The sequence below is a fragment of the Myxocyprinus asiaticus genome, chromosome 35 (assembly GCF_019703515.2).
Source record: "Myxocyprinus asiaticus isolate MX2 ecotype Aquarium Trade chromosome 35, UBuf_Myxa_2, whole genome shotgun sequence".
NCBI lineage: Eukaryota > Metazoa > Chordata > Actinopteri > Cypriniformes > Catostomidae > Myxocyprinus > Myxocyprinus asiaticus.
Window position 1 is genome coordinate 5806701 of NC_059378.1, and position 18225 is coordinate 5824925.

Genomic DNA, 18225 nt, shown 5'->3' on the forward strand with positions numbered 1-18225 from the left:
AAATTAGACGTTCAATAGAGTGTGCATTGTTATTATATTTATTATATTATTATTATTATTATTATATTTTTATGTCAATACCAAGAAATAAGTCATGTATTACATATGAAAATGGTGTTAAGCCTCTTTGTCACTTTTTTGTCTTCATTTCTATCTTTCACTCACACACATTCTGTAAATTAAAGATATCAAAATCTTTCCCCAAGACACCTATCCTCTTCACCTCTTATCCTTATCACAGCAGGCTGAAACTGGTAGACTGAACTGACAACAACCAAGGTCACTAAAATGGAGAAGAAACAAACAAGAGGGACAGACACAAAAATCAGGCCATGACTGAAGAAAGATTTGAATTCATTTAGAAATAAAACCACAGTTCTTGATTGCCTCTATGAGCTGCAATGCACAGTTACAAGTAATAGTGTAGTTTTCATGATTTCTAATTAAGCACTTTTGGCACAGCATTTTAAACTAACAATACAATCCTTGACTGCAACAATTACTGTAAGCCGGCATTCCTGCACACAGCATTCTTGCCACTGCGGTTTATTGAAACATAAAATACACAGCTTTCCATAATAGTCTGTACAGATTAATGTTCCACGCAGTTCTTATTGTCCTGTTTTCACACTGTATTTTCCAGATGACTCCCTTCTGGCATAAGGATGTTAGTTTCTCCCCACTTTAGTGCTGCCGGAAAATGGATTCAAGGAACAATGTGACTGTTACCTTTCTTGTCACAATGAATAAACACACACGCTTTCCACACAAGACTGACAGCGCTCTTTTGGAAAAGCTAGACAGACAGACAAACATGGATCGACAGACAAACAGACAGACAGACTGACATTGATGAATTTATTAAGAGACTGACAATGATCAGTGATTGATTGATTGATTGATTGATTGATTGATTGATTGATTGATTGACTTACTGACTGACAGACAGAGAGACAGACAGACATTGATTCATAGACAGGCTGACAGACAGATAAATAGATAGATATATCTAAAAAAAAAAATGTATCTGCTTGCTTAATATAGCACATAGTATTAATATAATCTGCATTAACAGATGCACAAAGTCAAATGTGAATCTAAAAGATATGAATCAAGACACAGGGCGAGTTATTCCTTCACAAAATGTGGAACAATCTAAATTATACTAAACATTTAATACAGACAACATTTGTATTATGTCCCATTTCATCTTTAAACAGATAAACGGCATAACAGCAATGTTGCCATTTACGAATTAATGACCTTGTTGTCTTTCATTCTTACAACACTAATGTTCACAGGCACTCTAACAATGACCATGAATGGCCTGATTACAAGTGGCACTTTTTGTGAAGTGGCACAAAATTGTACAGTGTTTTATTTTGTTTCCTTTTATCTCTTGTATTTGAAAGACAACATGACTATGCTGCTTTACTGTGGCCAACAAAAAAATTAACAAAGTTGAAAACAATGGTATTAAGCCAAAACACAATTAAATATTTGAAAAACATATATAATATATAAAATGTGTTTTTGAATGAATAAATTAATTTGAGTTAAATTAAGTTTAGTTTATACATTATGAACATTGTGCAATGTTTATGAAGTCTCCCACTATCATAGGTAACTAACTGGCTTGGGTATACTTTATTTTTTTCTGCACTTTTAAGCGCTCAACCTTATGGCGTATGAATTTTCAAAGTGTAGTATCATCCCAAATGGAAACCTAGTGGTTTTTTAATACACTGAAGCATTTTCCTTTTTTCAGTTGACGGAAGTGACGTTTCAAAAGGCAAACGTTGCATTACCGTAAGCTTTAGCGTGTTCGCCAAGTCAGTTCAACACTGCTATCTCAAATAATATACATATTCAGACAGCGTGGGGTATTTGCAAGGTGCTGTCTTTACAGATGTTTCGCTATGTGCCAGATTCACCATTAATTACAATTGTTTTGTCAGGCCAGGATCGCGGCCAGGTAAACCAATCCTTCTGCTGTGTAGGGCAAGCCGCGACCAGTGAGTGCATTAAGTATCCAACATTTCACACTGTTCGCAGTACACTTCTTTTTGTTACATTTTCTGTGTAAACATACACTACAAAATGCCATAGAATACTGCAGAAGTTGCGATTTGGGACGCACCTATACTTTTTTGACTGCAAGACCATATGGATACACTACGACTGCTTTGTGATACTCTTTTAGCACAGTCAACGGCAGGTGCATGCGCCGACGATGCGCAGAGACAGAAAACTTGGCTCGGATACATAGGATGGCAAGAGAAGTGTCGTTCATATCTATGAAAAAAGCGCTACCTAATTTGTTAAAGTTAGTTTTATGGGTAGGGTTAGGGTTGGGTTATAGCTATCCTGATGAATATTACTGAATCGTCCAAACAGGTATCATTTTCTTACCGGCACGTGGAAAAACTAAGTACACTTTGGCCTTTAATCTTAGAGACTGTATAGTGTCTAAAGTAGATATACAATAAATAAAGGCTGTAGTCATTAAAAGGCAGTTACCATTTGACTAAAGTGCCATTTGTTTAATATAATTTTCTCGCAAGCTGCATTTTTAAATGAATGTTTTTACAAATATTTGTTTTCTGTTAATTCCATTGTATGGGGCTTAATTCCGTTGTTTTTAACTCTTGTTTGCTTTGCTAATTTTATTGTGTCGTGCACCTCTGGGCCACTACAATTGTGAATATTAAGCCAAAGTTTATCTTATGCTGGTAGATACTGTCAATGTACTCTGGAAAAGCTTCAAAATGCCTGGACTTGATAGAATATGTCAACTTTATGTCCTTTGGCATGTATTCCGAATCCAGTATATGTTCATGCATATGTGGATTTAGGAAATTGGCTATTATTATCAGTATTATATTTGAAACATTCTATTTTCTGTTCTTGGTGAGAAGTACCACTGAATAAAATGTATGCCCATGTAAAATGGCACAGTGTGACCTGTGGTGCAGTGCATGTTGTCTAGATCAAAGCATTCATTCACCTTTTCCCATCCTCTGCTGATAATGACAAAGGGATATGGGCTGCCCGTGTCCCTGCTCTTAGCCTGAACGTTGGGGATTGGTGGGGAGGTCTTTGGGGATGATGTAGAAAGGTGTGGAGTCATTACGAGAAGAGCTCGTCGGCAAGCGACTGCACACCAGTGCTTGAAATCGTTCTCGGAAGCGACTGGAGAGCAGGTTGTAGATGATGGGGTTAACAGCCGAGCTGAGGTAGAAGAGCACGCCCGAGATTATGTGCACGTATTCAAATATGTTATACATGTGATCCGTCCAACTCGTGATGAAGCTCCACAAGAGTCGGTCGATATGGAATGGAGCCCAGCAGATGGCAAAGACTAACACCATCACAACTACAGCAAGAGAGAGAAGAGATAGAGGAAATCAAAGTTACAATCAATTGTAAAAGAGAGTTCTTGGATCCAAAGCTTCTCTCCAGGCATCAAGCACAGAGTCCCACTGGCACCTTGGTCCATTTAATAGAAGTGTATGATTAAAGAAATGAACTAAGCATAATCAGATCGGAGGAAAGAAACGTGAATAGAAATGGACTTAAAAGCAGTGGCAAAATGAGCTAAGATAAAATAAGCAATGGCAAAGAAAAGATGACGACTTCAGTTTATAGATATGGGCTTATTGCTTTCACTTCAATGCTACCTCTCAATGCCTCCTTCGGCTGGCACAATTCTTAACAAATTTGTTGACATGAGTTGACGTGTCCTGTGGTGTGACATTCTATCCACAGACTACCCACTGGGCGGTGCCATGATGATTCTAATTGCCGCTGGACTATTTTCTGGTTCCGGTCTCTATAAGAAACTACCAATATGAGCATTCCAGATGGAAAACAACAACCATTTTAAATGTTAGTTGGAGTAAAAATGATGAATCTTCAGCAGCAATATGATGAGAAACAGATCAATATTTAAGTCCTTTTTTACTATAAATTCCAAGTAGGTGTAGCTGCAGGCCAGAGACCTCCAAAAGAGGGCGGGGTTATCCCAGAAGGGTGAGTGGTTATTCCAAAAGGGGTCATCACTTCCACTCATGATTAAGGTTTGGGAAAGGGTTAGGTAAGGGGCTCCCTATATCTTTAATGGCGGTTTGGAGCTCCCGCCACATTTTGGAGCAATGCCTGCAGCTATATCCTTCTCATAAATTGTCCTCCCTGACCAGTAGGTGATGATATGCACGAAGAATCAGCAAAAACAAAAGAAGAAGAACTCTTAGGAGAGAAGAGCACTAAAGAGGGCTGTTTGATAGTGGTCATATATAGTACCAAAAAAAAAAAAAAAAAAAAAGGGACTTAAAAATGTACCTGTTTTTTACCCAGCTTTAAAGCTTCAAAGTTTAAAAGTTTTGGACCCTGTTGACTTGCTTTGTATGGACCTACAGAGCTGAGATATTCATCTAAAAATTTCGTTTGTATTCTGCAGAAGAAAGAAAGTCATACACATCTGGGATGGCATGAGGGTGAGTAAATGATGAGAGAATTTTCATTTTTGGGTGAACTATGCCTTTAATATGGTGACCAGTCACCAAAACTAAAATAAGGACTTTCTCTAGCACATTCATATATAGCTTTAAACACAAAATCTTGATTAAAAAAAAATAATTAAAAAATAGGACAAGTCAATGGACACGTCAAGCCATAGAATATGTATGATAATATTGACTAATTAATTTGTCATCATTAAATTTTATTGAAATACAGTTAGACAAGAGTCCATACAATATGCAATAGGAGGCATGCAGGCAGTATTGGGAATGCATTTTCGCTGTATTTCCAGTGACAGTAAATTATGGTGATACTGAATGAATAAAGTTAGGCTGAAATCTTTCAGAAGCTGCTGCTCTTCATTTAGTAAAACTGAAGCTGTGAGTCATGCGAGCCATGATTCAAAATAATGTAAAAATACAGATTCTATTTACTCTTCTTTATGTATCATTTACTGCAAATGATGGGGCTTTGCCTTTATAAAAGAGATTATTCATTTCTATCCTACATGCATGCTTTGGGAAATCAAGAGACAATTTTCCCTTTTATGACAGAAAAGCCATCTTTAATCATGTCTCAAACACTCATAATATAAATGAACCATAAAAACGCACTGTGATGTGCTTACACTGTGATAAGTCCACCATTCAATCACAGCTGTTACGGTCTATAATTTTATTGACACATGCTCTCTAAAAGCAGGGAAATATGTCTTGCTTCTAGCCCCCATTTATTGCTGGTTAACTTTATTTTGCGATATACGATTCTTTCCAATGCAGAGAGCCAATATATGAAGATAAGCCTGCTAAGAGCTAAGGGCTTTGGGAACAGCGTTATCGCTGTTAAGGAAAAGCATATAGAGTGTTTGTGCTTTTAAACAATTATTTGCTCAGAACTTTTGCATTTTTGCTTTTACGGTGTGATTTGGAGTTGCTGCCAAGTACTTGAAATTACAAATGCACCAATCTTAAATGTAAATTGCAGTTGCATCTCTCCAACAAGTAAAATGTTTTAATTTGGCAGCCACTTAATTGCATCAATATGTTTAATCTTCTTTCGAAATACTGATGGAGCTGTTGCAACTGTGGTACCACCTGGGGGTGACATGACTGTGGAAATGTACAATACTAAAAAATATTAGTATTTTACTTAAAATGTTCTTTTTTCCATGTTGCATTTCTAATTTTTTAATCTATTTACAATTTTTATATAGCTTTGTGTATCTACGACTATATGGCTAAAATGTACTAAATGGTACTTAGATGATCTCATTTGATCCAACATAGTTCTTACAGATATAGAGTGTTGGAATTTGGGCTTGGAGAACGAGCCTTGAGCCTAGCAAAGGACGCATGAAACGAAAGTGAAAATGAAGTGAAAGTGCCATTGATGTATCATGGTTGCTTCAGTAAATGTGCTTTTAATGTTGAATTTGCTTTTAAAACACTATCGTTTAGGTTAAGGGTAAGGATGTCTTTTTTTTTTCTTTTTTTTTTTAACCTCATTTATGTTTTAGGACACTATTGGTTTGGTTTAGGCAAATGTTTTAGGTTAGGGAGGTGCGTTTACTCATTAAAACATCCATCTAATATTCACCTTAAAACGGACTGTACATTCTCACCAAAACGTATTGTATACCGTCAAAATGCACGAGACACATGGACTAATTTTATGATACTTTTGGTTCCTTTTTTATGCTTTAAAGTGAGTTATAAGTGAATCACTATTAACTGCCATTGTGTTGAAAAGATGAAGCACAATATTTATGAAATTAATATGGGTTGGAAACGACAGGAGGGTGAGTAAATGATGACTGAATTTTCATTTTTGGGTGAATTATTTCTTTGACAAGAGAATTGTATGTACACAGTACACAGAAACTTTTTTGTCATGTAACCTAAATTATCTTAATTCTAATTTATTTCAGTCAAAAATATCAGGTAATGGACTCGTTTAACAGACTGTGATGATGCGTTTCTGCCTTATTTAACAGTGTAAATCAAGCAAACTTTTTTTAATTAAAATATTTTATTATTTATTGTAAGTAGTCTGTGTTCTATTAACCTAGCATTAATAAAATAAATTTAAAAAAAATAACATTTGATTACATTAGTTAAATGCAATATGAACTTACAATGAACAATAGTATTTTTTATTAACTAACATTAACAAAGATTAATAAATGATGTAAAAATATATATATTGTTAATGGTTTGTTCACGATACCTAATGCATTAACTAATGTTATTGAATGGAACCTTATTATAAAGTGTAACACAAGTAGTTTTTAGTGGCTAGATCATTTAGAAATAGCTCCTTAAGATATTGGCCTAACTTGGGACTTTTACTGTAAACGTCTGGATGTCACTCACAGTGCATTTTGGTGACCTGCCTCCTCCTTCCACTGTCCAGATGGATTTTCCAGCTGTCATTACTGCAGCTATTACCCAGCTTGTCCTTCTTCTGCCTCTGTCCCTTTCTCAATGTCAGACCAATCATCAGATACAGCACACTGATCACCATCATGGGGACAAAGTAGAACAGCACGGTGGTGACCTGGATCACCAAGTTGTACATCCATTTGGGCTTGAGCAGGCTGCAGGTAGCTGACTCCAGAACCCTATCTGGCAGGTAATGGTACTGTAAGCCATGGAGTGACGTGTTAGGGATGGCGCAGAGCAGTGACATGGCCCAAACACTACCAATGACCCGCTGAGCGTGCTTTTTTGTTAAGGTGTAGCGGGTTGTCAGTGGGTGAACCACAGCTATGTAGCGCTCCATGCTCAGCACTGTCACATTGAGCACAGAGGCAAAACAAACTGTCTCAAATAAGAGGATTTTGAAGCAGCAGATGCTCTCACCAAAAGGGAAGGGATAGTTCTGCCACAGTTCATAGATCTCCAGTGGCATCCCAAACAACAACACCAGCAAATCAGAGATGGCTAGGCTAAAGAGGTTAAGGTTGGTAGGTGTCCGCATCTTCCTGTCTTTAGTAATCACGGTACAAGTGAGGAGGTTTCCTACAACCCCTGTGACGAAGATGAGGATGTACATAAAGGTTACAGGGAAGAAGAAAGGAGACTTTCTGGGGCCCAGAAGCCTAAACAGTACTTCGTCCAGGGGCTGAAGGTGACATTGTCCACTCTCATTGCCAGTTAAGTTGAATGTAGTGCTGTTGCAGAACATGTAGTCTTGTTCCGATCCATTTACAGGCTCACAAATGCAAGTCAGAGCCATTGTATGAATCCATGGGGTGAAATGCTTAAATCAGTCAGTCTTAAAGTCAGCACTGCTTTAGAGACTGTTACCTCTCAGACTGCACATTCAGCATGATGGAGACCTGTGTCAAACAGATTACAGTTGAGCACAATCTAAAGGTGAAGTGGACAATATAAAGCATCTGTCAGAGGAGTGGAGGCACATAAGGCAGTATGTTTACAGAAATACAAACTGCATATTTTTTTCCTTGATGATCCTTTATTTATCAACTCATAACAGATTCTAATCAGCCTGAGCAAATTAGACACAGTTTGTCTTTTTCTGCCACCAAAATATCTGTAGGATTGTTTTATTCTTTGCTCTTAAAAAGAAGAATTAATTTCCTCACAAAAGCAGTTTATTCAGCACACTGAAGCATCTCCTTCATAGACATCCATTCAAAATAATAATAATAATTGGCCTCTTGTCTCCTCGGCAGTGTAATGCTCAAAGAATGTCTATGGGACCGCTGTGTTATGCATTGATATGCTAACCTTGTATGCTTCCTTGATAGAAGGACTCTGCCGGGGCAGTACATTTGTAACAGACTTAAAGGAATATTCCGGGTTCAAAACAAATTAAGCTTAATCGACAACATTTGTGGCATAATGTTGACTATTACCAAATGAAGTTTGACTCATATCTCCCTTTCTTAAAAAAAATAAAAATAATAAAAAATAAATCTGGGTTACAGTGAGGCACTTACAATGGAAGTGAATGTGGCCAATCTGTAAACAAAAGTGTATTGCCGCGAAACATAAACAATATGTGTGTTGACATGATTTTAGTGTGATAAAATCGCTTGCTGCCCTTTTCTGTGTAAAGCTGAATCCAATTTTACAACTCTGATGCAATAATGATCTACTGTAATTCTAGAAACCCTAAAACAACCACAAAAAAAGACCATTTAAACAAATTTACAGCTCAAATAATACTTTAGTTTTAACAGAAGAATTAATGTGTGCTTTCATAAAATTATAAGATTTACATTTCTGTCTTTAAACCCACCAAAAATTGGCCCCATTCACTTCCATTGTACTGTAAGTGCCTAACTGAAACCTAGATTTTTGCGTTTTTTAAAGAAAAGGAGGGATGAGTCAAAATAATTTTTTTACATTATGCTACAAATGCTGTCGATTAAGCCAAACTTGTATTGAACCCAAAATATTCCTTTAAGCTTTTCATTCTGTTATAAATGTCTTAAAGGAATATCCCAGGTTCAATACAAGTTTGGCTTAATCGACAGCATTTGTAGCATAATGTTGATTACCACAAAAATTAATTTCGACTTGTTTCTCCTTTTTTTTTTTTTTTTTAAATAAAAATAAAAAGATGAAGCAGCAGCAAAAATCGAGGTTACAGTGAGGCACTAACAATGGAAGTGAATGGGGCCAATTTTTGGATAGTTTAAATACAGAAATGTGAGGCTTATTATTTTATAAAAGCACTTACAATAATACTTCTGTTAAAGCTTATTTGAGCTGTAATGTTGTTTAAATCATCGTTTTAGGGTTTTAAGGTTTACAGTATTATGTTGTCATGGCAACAAAGTTGTAAAACTGGCTATAACTTTACACAGAAAAGATTGGTAAGCGATTTGATCACCCTAAAATAATGTTAACACACATTTTGTTTTCATTTTGTGGCAATACGCTTTTGAAACAGTGAGTATTTTAATGTTTATGGATTGGCCCCATTCACTTCCATTGTAAGTGCCTCACTGTAACCCAGATATTTGCTTTTTTTAAAGAAAAAGATGGACGAGTCAAAATTAATTTTTGAGGTAATCATTATTATGACACAAATGCTGTCGATTTAACTTAACTTCTACTGAACCCGGAATGTTCCTTTAAGTGTCATTATTTAAGATTTGACTTGAAACACGCCATCAATACAAATATCCTTAAACATGAAACTCAAAATGAATTCTATTCATTGATTAATCACGGACACAGCTAACTAAATGTGGTTCTTTTAAATCATCACAGAATGCAATTTAAAAAAATACTTAATACTTTGAGCCTAAAAATGCAGAGAGAAAAACACGCACCTCTCCAGCGTCCTCCATGCACACACATCGCATCCAGACTGATGCGCCATGCAGAAACTTGCCTTGAATGTTCAAACTTGACTTGATGTTCAGATATCCGAAATCACGCAAACAATCTGTGCAGACAATCACAGTGCTTTACAGCCATAACAATGTCTGTCCCTTGACTGAATTGCTTTGGATGATGGATCTTTGCAGTGAACGCGACCCCAGACACGTAGGAGATGAAAACCTGCCGGGCTTTTATCCTTCTCTGTTTTCGTTTCTCAGGGTTTTCATTGGCAAATCAAACAGGTTCACCTTTGATTGTTTGTGCATGTCTTGCTTTAAAGTGGTTTCAATGCACCAGGATGCGAAGTGGGATATATTAGTGACGGCTCGGTGTGCGCGCTCAGTAGACTATTTAACCCTCTATGGTACGCAATATGATATCAATGAGGAAAAAATTATTTGTGATGTTTTTCCTGCTTAAAATTGGACACTATAACAATATCAATAAACATTTTCATTATTTTGACATTATTTATTAAAAGTTGACAAACTGAAACATTTGACATGCAGAAAAAAGAAATATATTTATTGAAAACATCAGTTTCTTTAACCAAACACTTGAACAAACAGATTTATCTAGTTTTTAATGTATTACACATTTCATATTTAATCAAAAGTAACATTTCATATCCAGCTGTTGGTCTCAGGCAACATTGTACCATCATGGAACACAAGTATTACCAAACCATCATATCATCAAGTTATCATTTCAAAACATTTCAATCAGTGTTGTTTCAAGGTAAAACATTAAAAATCACCATAACCTTATCCTAATATGCACCTTATCCTTACAAGCATGCACATACACACACAAGGACCTGAATGTACACCAGCACATACACACAAAATCTCCTTCCTCACTAATGGCACCTCACTGCTTGTGAAAGTTGAGGAAGCAATTCCTCTCAACAGAAAAACACAGGTAGGTAGCACATTTTGAGCATTGCACTTTTACAATGCTTGAACAACCTGGGTATTTGCATCGCCCTTTTCTTTCAACCCAAACAGGTCAATGACCTGTCTGATCAAAGCGAACCAGTGTTGATGGTCGTGGTTCTATAGGGGTTTTTGGATGCTTTTCAGGCTGTTCTTCCTCACTGTGCTGTGATGGTCTCCCCTTTCTCTTCAAGGCCTTCCTCTCCATACAGAGACATGCTGCAACTTCAGCTTTGAATTTTGCAAGGCTGCACACATCCTTTGGGGGGATGTCACAGTCTCTGCTGTCTCTCCAGTAAAGGAGCCAGGCCTCAACAACAGCCAGCTCAAACATGTGGAAGACCACTCAGTGATACCACTTTTTGGATCAAATCTTTGTTCTGTAGAGGGTGATGAGGGAGTCAAGTAGATCAACCCCTCCCATCCCTTTGTTGTACATGGTAACATTGCTCGGGCATTTCACCAGGACTGTTGTCTTCCTTTTTTTGTCCCATCTCATCACAGTGGTTGTTGGATTTGCTGAGGCAAAGGTGGAGTGGAGAGTGACTGCACGATTATCATGCAACTTCACAGCCCTGAGAGTAACCCCATTATAAATGGTCTCCTTTTCCTCAGAAGCCCCCCTTCCTTTCCTTTTCATGTCTTGATCAGAGGGGAGACAGCATCCAGCCAGACGATTGGTTCTGACTGTGCCAAGGCAGAGGATCTTCCTCTTTTCCAACAGCATCTGCAGGTCAACACTGGAGAACCAGTTGTTGACGAACAACTTGTGGGAGATGTTGTCTGGAATGATGCTTGAAAGGGTTAGCACTATGTTGCCACTCGCACCTATGTCAGGCTGCCCATTGCAGGGAGAGATACACCCAGTGTACACCTCAAAGTTGTAGACTATGCCACTGCTATCAGCAAGAACAAAGATTTTGTATCCCCAGCATTTTGGCTTCTTGGGATTGTACTGTTTCTTGAGGTTCTTCCCTTTGAATGGGACCATTTTTGTTTGTCCAGACAAAGATTTCCATCAGTTGCGATTGCTTCGAACTTCTCCAAGAGGGATGTCAGCAGTGGGCGCACCATGTACAGCTAGCCAACCTAGTATGCCTGGTATGGCCTTATGCGATTCCATTACGGTACAATGTTGCCTCGAGGCAACATGCAGTTTTTTGTAATCTCCTATGACACATTTGATGATATATAATGTAAAGTTTTTGAAAAACTTAAATGTGCTTTTAATGTTGAATTTGCTTTTTAAAACACTGTCGTTTAGGTTAAGGGTAAGGATGTCTTTTTTTTTCACCTCATTTATTTTTTAGGACACTATTGGTTTGGTTTAGGCAAATGTTTTAGGTTAGGGAGGTGCATTTACTCATTAAAACATCAATCTAATATTCACCTTAAAACAGACTGTACATTTTAGGGTGTTTCTCACCAAAACGTATTGTATACCGTCAAAAGACTCGGAAAATATAACACACGAGACACATGGACTACTTTTATGATACTTTTGGGTCCTTTTTTATGCTTTAAAGTGAGTTATAAGTGAATCACTATTAACTGCCATTGTCTTGAAAAGATGAAGCGCAATATTCATGAAATTAATATGGGTTGGAAACGACACGAGGGTGAGTAAATGATGACTGAATTTTCATTTTTGGGTGAATTATTTCTTTGACAAGAGAATTGTATGTACACTGTGAAAAATGTTTTGTCATGTAACCTAAATTATCTTAATTCTTATTTATTTCAGTCAAAAATATCAGGTAATGGACTCGTTTAACAGACTGTGATGATGCGTTTCTGCCTTATTTAACAGTGTAAATCTAGCAAACTTTTGTAATTAAAATGTTTTATTATTTATTGTAAGTAGTCTGTGTTCTATTAACCTAGCATTAATAAAATAAAATAAAAATGAAAAATAACATTTGATTACATTAGTTAAATGCAATATGAACTTACAATGAACAATAGTATTTTTTATTAACTAACATTAACAAAGATTAATAAATGATGTAAAAATATATATATTGTTAATGGTTTGTTCACAATACCTAATGCATTAATTAATGTTATTGAATGGAACCTTATTGTGAAGTGTAACACAAGTAGTTTTTAGTGGCTAGATCATTTAGAAATAGCTCCTTAAGATATTGGCCTAACTTGGGACTTTTACTGTAAACGTCTGGATGTCACTCACAGTGCATTTTGGTGACCTGCCTCCTCCTTCCACTGTCCAGATGGATTTTCCAGCTGTCATTACTGCAGCTATTACCCAGCTTGTCCTTCTTCTGCCTCTGTCCCTTTCTCAATGTCAGACCAATCATCAGATACAGCACACTGATCACCATCATGGGGACAAAGTAGAACAGCACGGTGGTGACCTGGATCACCAAGTTGTACATCCATTTGGGCTTGAGCAGGCTGCAGGTAGCTGACTCCAGAACCCTATCTGGCAGGTAATGGTACTGTAAGCCATGGAGTGACATGTTAGGGATGGCGCAGAGCAGTGACATGGCCCAAACACTACCGATGACCCGCTGAGCGTGCTTTTTTGTTAAGGTGTAGCGGGTTGTCAGTGGGTGAACCACAGCTATGTAGCGCTCCATGCTCAGCACTGTCACATTGAGCACAGAGGCAAAACAAACTGTCTCAAATAAGAGGATCTTGAAGCAGCAGATGCTCTCACCAAAAGGGAAGGGATAGTTCTGCCACAGTTCATAGATCTCCAGTGGCATCCCAAACAACAACACCAGCAAATCAGAGATGGCTAGGCTAAAAAGGTTAAGGTTGGTAGGTGTCCGCATCTTCCTGTCTTTAGTAATCACGGTACAAGTGAGGAGGTTTCCTACAACCCCTGTGACGAAGATGAGGATGTACATAAAGGTTACAGGGAAGAAGAAAGGAGACTTTCTGGGGCCCAGAAGCCTAAACAGTACTTCGTCCAGGGGCTGAAGGTGACATTGTCCACTCTCATTGCCAGTTAAGTTGAATGTAGTGCTGTTGCAGAACATGTAGTCTTGTTCCGATCCATTTACAGGCTCACAAATGCAAGTCAGAGCCATTGTATGAATCCATGGGGTGAAATGCTTAAATCAGTCAGTCTTAAAGTCAGCACTGCTTTAGAGACTGTTGGACGACAATGGAAGTGAATGGGGCCAATTTTTGGATAGTTTAAATACAGAAATGTGAGGCTTATTATTTTATAAAAGCACTTACAATAATACTTCTGTTAAAGCTTATTTGAGCTGTAATGTTGTTTAAATCATCGTTTTAGGGTTTTAAGGTTTACAGTATTACGTTGTCATGGCAACGAAGTTGTAAAATTGGCTATAACTTTACACAGAAAAGATTGGTAAGCGATTTGATCACCCTAAAATAATGTTAACGCACATTTTGTTTTCATTTTGTGGCAATACTTTTGAAACAGTGAGTATTTTAATGTTTATGGATTGGCCCCATTCACTTCCATTGTAAGTGCCTCACTGTAACCCAGATATTTGCTTTTTTTAAAGAAAAAGATGGACGAGTCAAAATTAATTTTTGAGGTAATCATTATTATGACACAAATGCTGTCGATTTAACTTAACTTCTACTGAACCCGGAATATTCCTTTAAGTGTCATTATTTAAGATTTGACTTGAAACATGCCATCAATACAAATATCCTTAAACATGAAACTCAAAATGAATTCTATTCATTGATTAATCACGGACACAGCTAACTAAATGTGGTTCTTTTAAATCATCACAGAATGCAATTTTAAAAAATACTTAATACTTTGAGCCTAAAAATGCAGAGAGAAAAACACGCACCTCTCCAGCGTCCTCCATGCACACACATCGCATCCAGACTGATGCGCCATGCAGAAACTTGCCTTGAATGTTCAAACTTGACTTGATGTTCAGATATCCGAAATCACGCAAACAATCTGTGCAGACAATCACAGTGCTTTACAGCCATAACAATGTCTGTCCCTTGACTGAATTGCTTTGGATGATGGATCTTTGCAGTGAACGCGCCCCCAGACACGTAGGAGATGAAAACCTGCCGGGCTTTTATCCTTCTCTGTTTTCGTTTCTCAGGGTTTTCATTGGCAAATCAAACAGGTTCACCTTTGATTGTTTGTGCATGTCTTGCTTTAAAGTGGTTTCAATGCACCAGGATGCGAAGTGGGATATATTAGTGACGGCTCGGTGATATATTAGTGACCTTCCTCTCCATACAGAGACATGCTGCAACTTCAGCTTTGAATTTTGCAAGGCTGCACACATCCTTTGGGGGGGATATTACAGTCTCTGCTGTCTTTCCAGTAAAGGAGCCAGGCCTCAACAACAGCCAGATCAAACATGTGGAGACCACTCATTGATACCACTTTTTGGATCAAATCTTTGTTCTGTAGAGGGCGATGAGGGAGTCAAGTAGATCAACCCCTCCCATCCCTTTGTTGTACATGGTGACATTGCTCGGGCATTTCACCAGGACTGTTGTCTTCCTTTTTTTGTCCCATCTCATCACAGTGGTTGTTGGATTCGCTGAGGCAAAGGTGGAGTGGAGAGTGACTGCACGATTATCATGCAACTTCACAGCCCTGAGAGTAACCCCATTATAAATGGTCTCCTTTTCCTCAGAAGCCCCCCTTCCTTTCCTTTTCATGTCTTGATCAGAGGAGGGACAGCATCCAGCCAGATGATTTGTTCTGACTGTGCCAAGGCAGTGGATCTTCCTTTTTTCCAACAGCATCTGCAGGTCAACACTGGAGAACAAGTTGTCGAAGAACAACTTGTGGGAGATGTTGTCTGGAATGATGCTCGAAAGGGTTAGCACTATGTTGCCACTCGCACCTATGTCAAGCTGCCCATTGCAGGGAGAGATACACCCAGTGTACACCTCAAAGTTGTAGACTATGCCACTGCTATCAGCAAGAACAAAGATTTTGTATCCCCAGCGTTTCGGCTTCTTGGGATTGTACTGTTTCTTGAGGTTCTTCCCCTTGAATGAGACAATTTGTTCATCCACACAAAGATTTCCATCAATTGGGATTGCTTGGAACTTCTCCAAGAGGGATGTCAGCAGTGGGCGCACCTTGTACAGCTAGCCAACCTAGTATGCCTGGTATGGCCTTATGCGATTCCATTATGGTACAATGTTGCCTCGAGGCAACATGCAGTTTTTTGTAATCTCCTATGACACATTTGATGATATATAATGTAAAGTTTTTGAAAATACTTCTTTACTTACCAATGAAGGTGAAAATTAGTGAAAAATGCACTTATCTTTGGAGAAAATATGCAGCCATGTGACATGTGTACATGTGCTGAAAGAGGAAACAAAATGGATCCCTGTGGGTCATGTGACCACTTGTTTGCATTTTCATTGCTTAGTATTTGAGTTCTCCTCCCCTGAGATAGCATTGACCAATTAAATGGGTGTCTCATTTTATATAAAAAAAACTAAAAAAAAAACTAAAATAGGCTGCCTGGAGGCAACACGGTACCATAGAGGGTTAAGTGCGCATGTCCGTGTGCGTCTCCAACATCAAGTCTGCTATATTTCAAATGCAAGCTTACTTCAATACACTGCTTCTGTTATCTTGTCCCAATAATTTCCAATTGAAATTTGTCATAGTTACACTGTTAAGAAAATGCTTGTATGGACCAACTAAGGTACTCTCTAAGTCAAAATGACTTAAAAAAGTTAATGTATTTGATGAATCTAATGGCTGCACAAAGCCATCTTTTGTCTCCTTGCTTTGTTGCTTGGCTAGAAACAGTATGTAATACTACACAATCTATCCCTACACCTTTGGGTCAAACTAATTCACAACCTTCATTGCTTGAATTCACTTCTGTTCAGCTTGAAAACACCTGTATCTGGATTGCTCTTCACTTTAAAGGACATTTTGTGTAGCCTACATATATGTGCAGATGTGTGTGTTCACACACTGTAAAAAAGAAAAAGAAAAAAAAGGTCAGCTTACCCAAAAAAATTGCTTCTTTCAGGTTAAAATATCCTTCTAGATCAATTTGACTACATTAGGTTACACCAATCTCTGCTGGGAAAAAAAACCCAATATTAACCCTCACTTATTCTACTGGATTTAATGGTTATAAAGGAAATGGCATTAGTTTTAAAGGAAACTATAACGGTCTCTGTAGGTCTTGTTAATGCACTGATTTCTTTAAAGGAATAGTTCACCCAAAAATGAACATTTGCTGATAATTTACTCACCCTCAGGCCATCCAAGATGTATCTGAGTTTATTTCTTCCTCAAAACAGAATTTAAGACTTTTAGGGTTTCATTTCAGGCCTCCTCCTCTAAACAATGCAAGTGAATGTCCTCCATTTTTTGACGGTCCAAAATGCATATTTAGGGTGCATCAAAATAATCCACACGACTCCAGTCGACAAATAAAGTTCTTCTGAACGCAAACGATTGATTATTTTGAGAAACAAAACATTACTTATATTCTTTTTAACTACAAATGTTTGCTCCCGTACATCTCTGTGACGTGCGCTCATGAGAAGGATGACGTAAGCTCGTTGGTAAGGTCACGCGTCATGTGGAGGAGGAGGCGCGTCATTGTTTACATTGGTTTTTTTTTTTATTATTAGGAAATTGATTGATTAGACAATGATGCGCTTCCTGACTCCTCCTCTGCAGTGAACGGATCTCGCCGATGAATATTTCACCACTATACTACACAGTTACTGGTGAGTGAAATCTAAACATTTACCAGCCAGTTGCCAAATATATAAAATTTGAGTCGCATTGCGCAAAATTTGGTTGCAAATGTGAGTGATTTCCTCTCATTGTAGTGGAGTGTTGTGCATAGAGTAAAAGATCGATCTTGGGATTTAAGAATCGATATATATCGAAATTCAAATGAAGATCACAATGCATCGGGAAATCAGGAATAAAATTTACACTTAACAGTGTTGTTTGTAGGCTATAATGTAGGTATGTGTTTGGCTGTATTTAAATATGTGTACATGTTTTGTGTGTGCATATTACATGATGGGTGTATGGGACACAATGTGGGAAAATTGCTGTTTTGACCATCTTTGACAGCTTCAGTGTGCTCATGTGTAGGTTCTGCATGTGCACGTTGACAATGAAAAATGTAATGGATATATAAATGATTAAAGGATACCTTCAGAAGACCTTTTATGACAAGGAAGTGGATAGAACATCGATATGTGATTCAAATCTTTTTGAACTGGAGGACTAGAGGACTAGAGTGCTTAAGTGCTCATGATTTTCTTTATTTGTTCGGAAATGAAAGGAAGTTGTTAATACATTCTGCATGTAGCAGTTTATTCAGCCAAACATTATGCAGAGCCTTATGTTGAAGACAATGTAATTTAGTAATTCATAGAACAATTATAGAGTTGGTATAGAGTCCACCATAAGAGGG

The 18225-nt window shown here is 37.7% G+C and overlaps 1 protein-coding gene across 7 annotated transcripts; it reads right to left on the reverse strand.

Moving 5' to 3' along the window:
• Nucleotides 1–34: 34 nt before the first annotated feature.
• nmur3 (neuromedin U receptor 3) lies at nt 35–14932 on the reverse strand. Of its 7 annotated transcripts, none has more exons than XM_051672864.1 (5): nt 14623–14645; nt 9830–9945; nt 6894–7861; nt 3008–3376; nt 35–283 (listed from the first exon to the last, which is right to left on the reverse strand). In XM_051672864.1, exons 3-4 carry the CDS (start codon nt 7756–7758, stop codon nt 3066–3068), a joined length of 1176 nt encoding a protein of 391 aa, XP_051528824.1. In that variant the 5' UTR covers nt 7759–7861; nt 9830–9945; nt 14623–14645; the 3' UTR covers nt 35–283; nt 3008–3065. The 7 variants fall into 7 exon arrangements, with proteins under 7 accessions (XP_051528824.1, XP_051528826.1, XP_051528830.1 ...); XM_051672868.1 differs by lacking the exon at nt 35–283 and adding an exon at nt 290–690; XM_051672866.1 differs by lacking the exon at nt 9830–9945 and having other exon boundaries at nt 14623–14932.
• Between the last annotated feature and the right edge of the window lie 3293 nt (nt 14933–18225).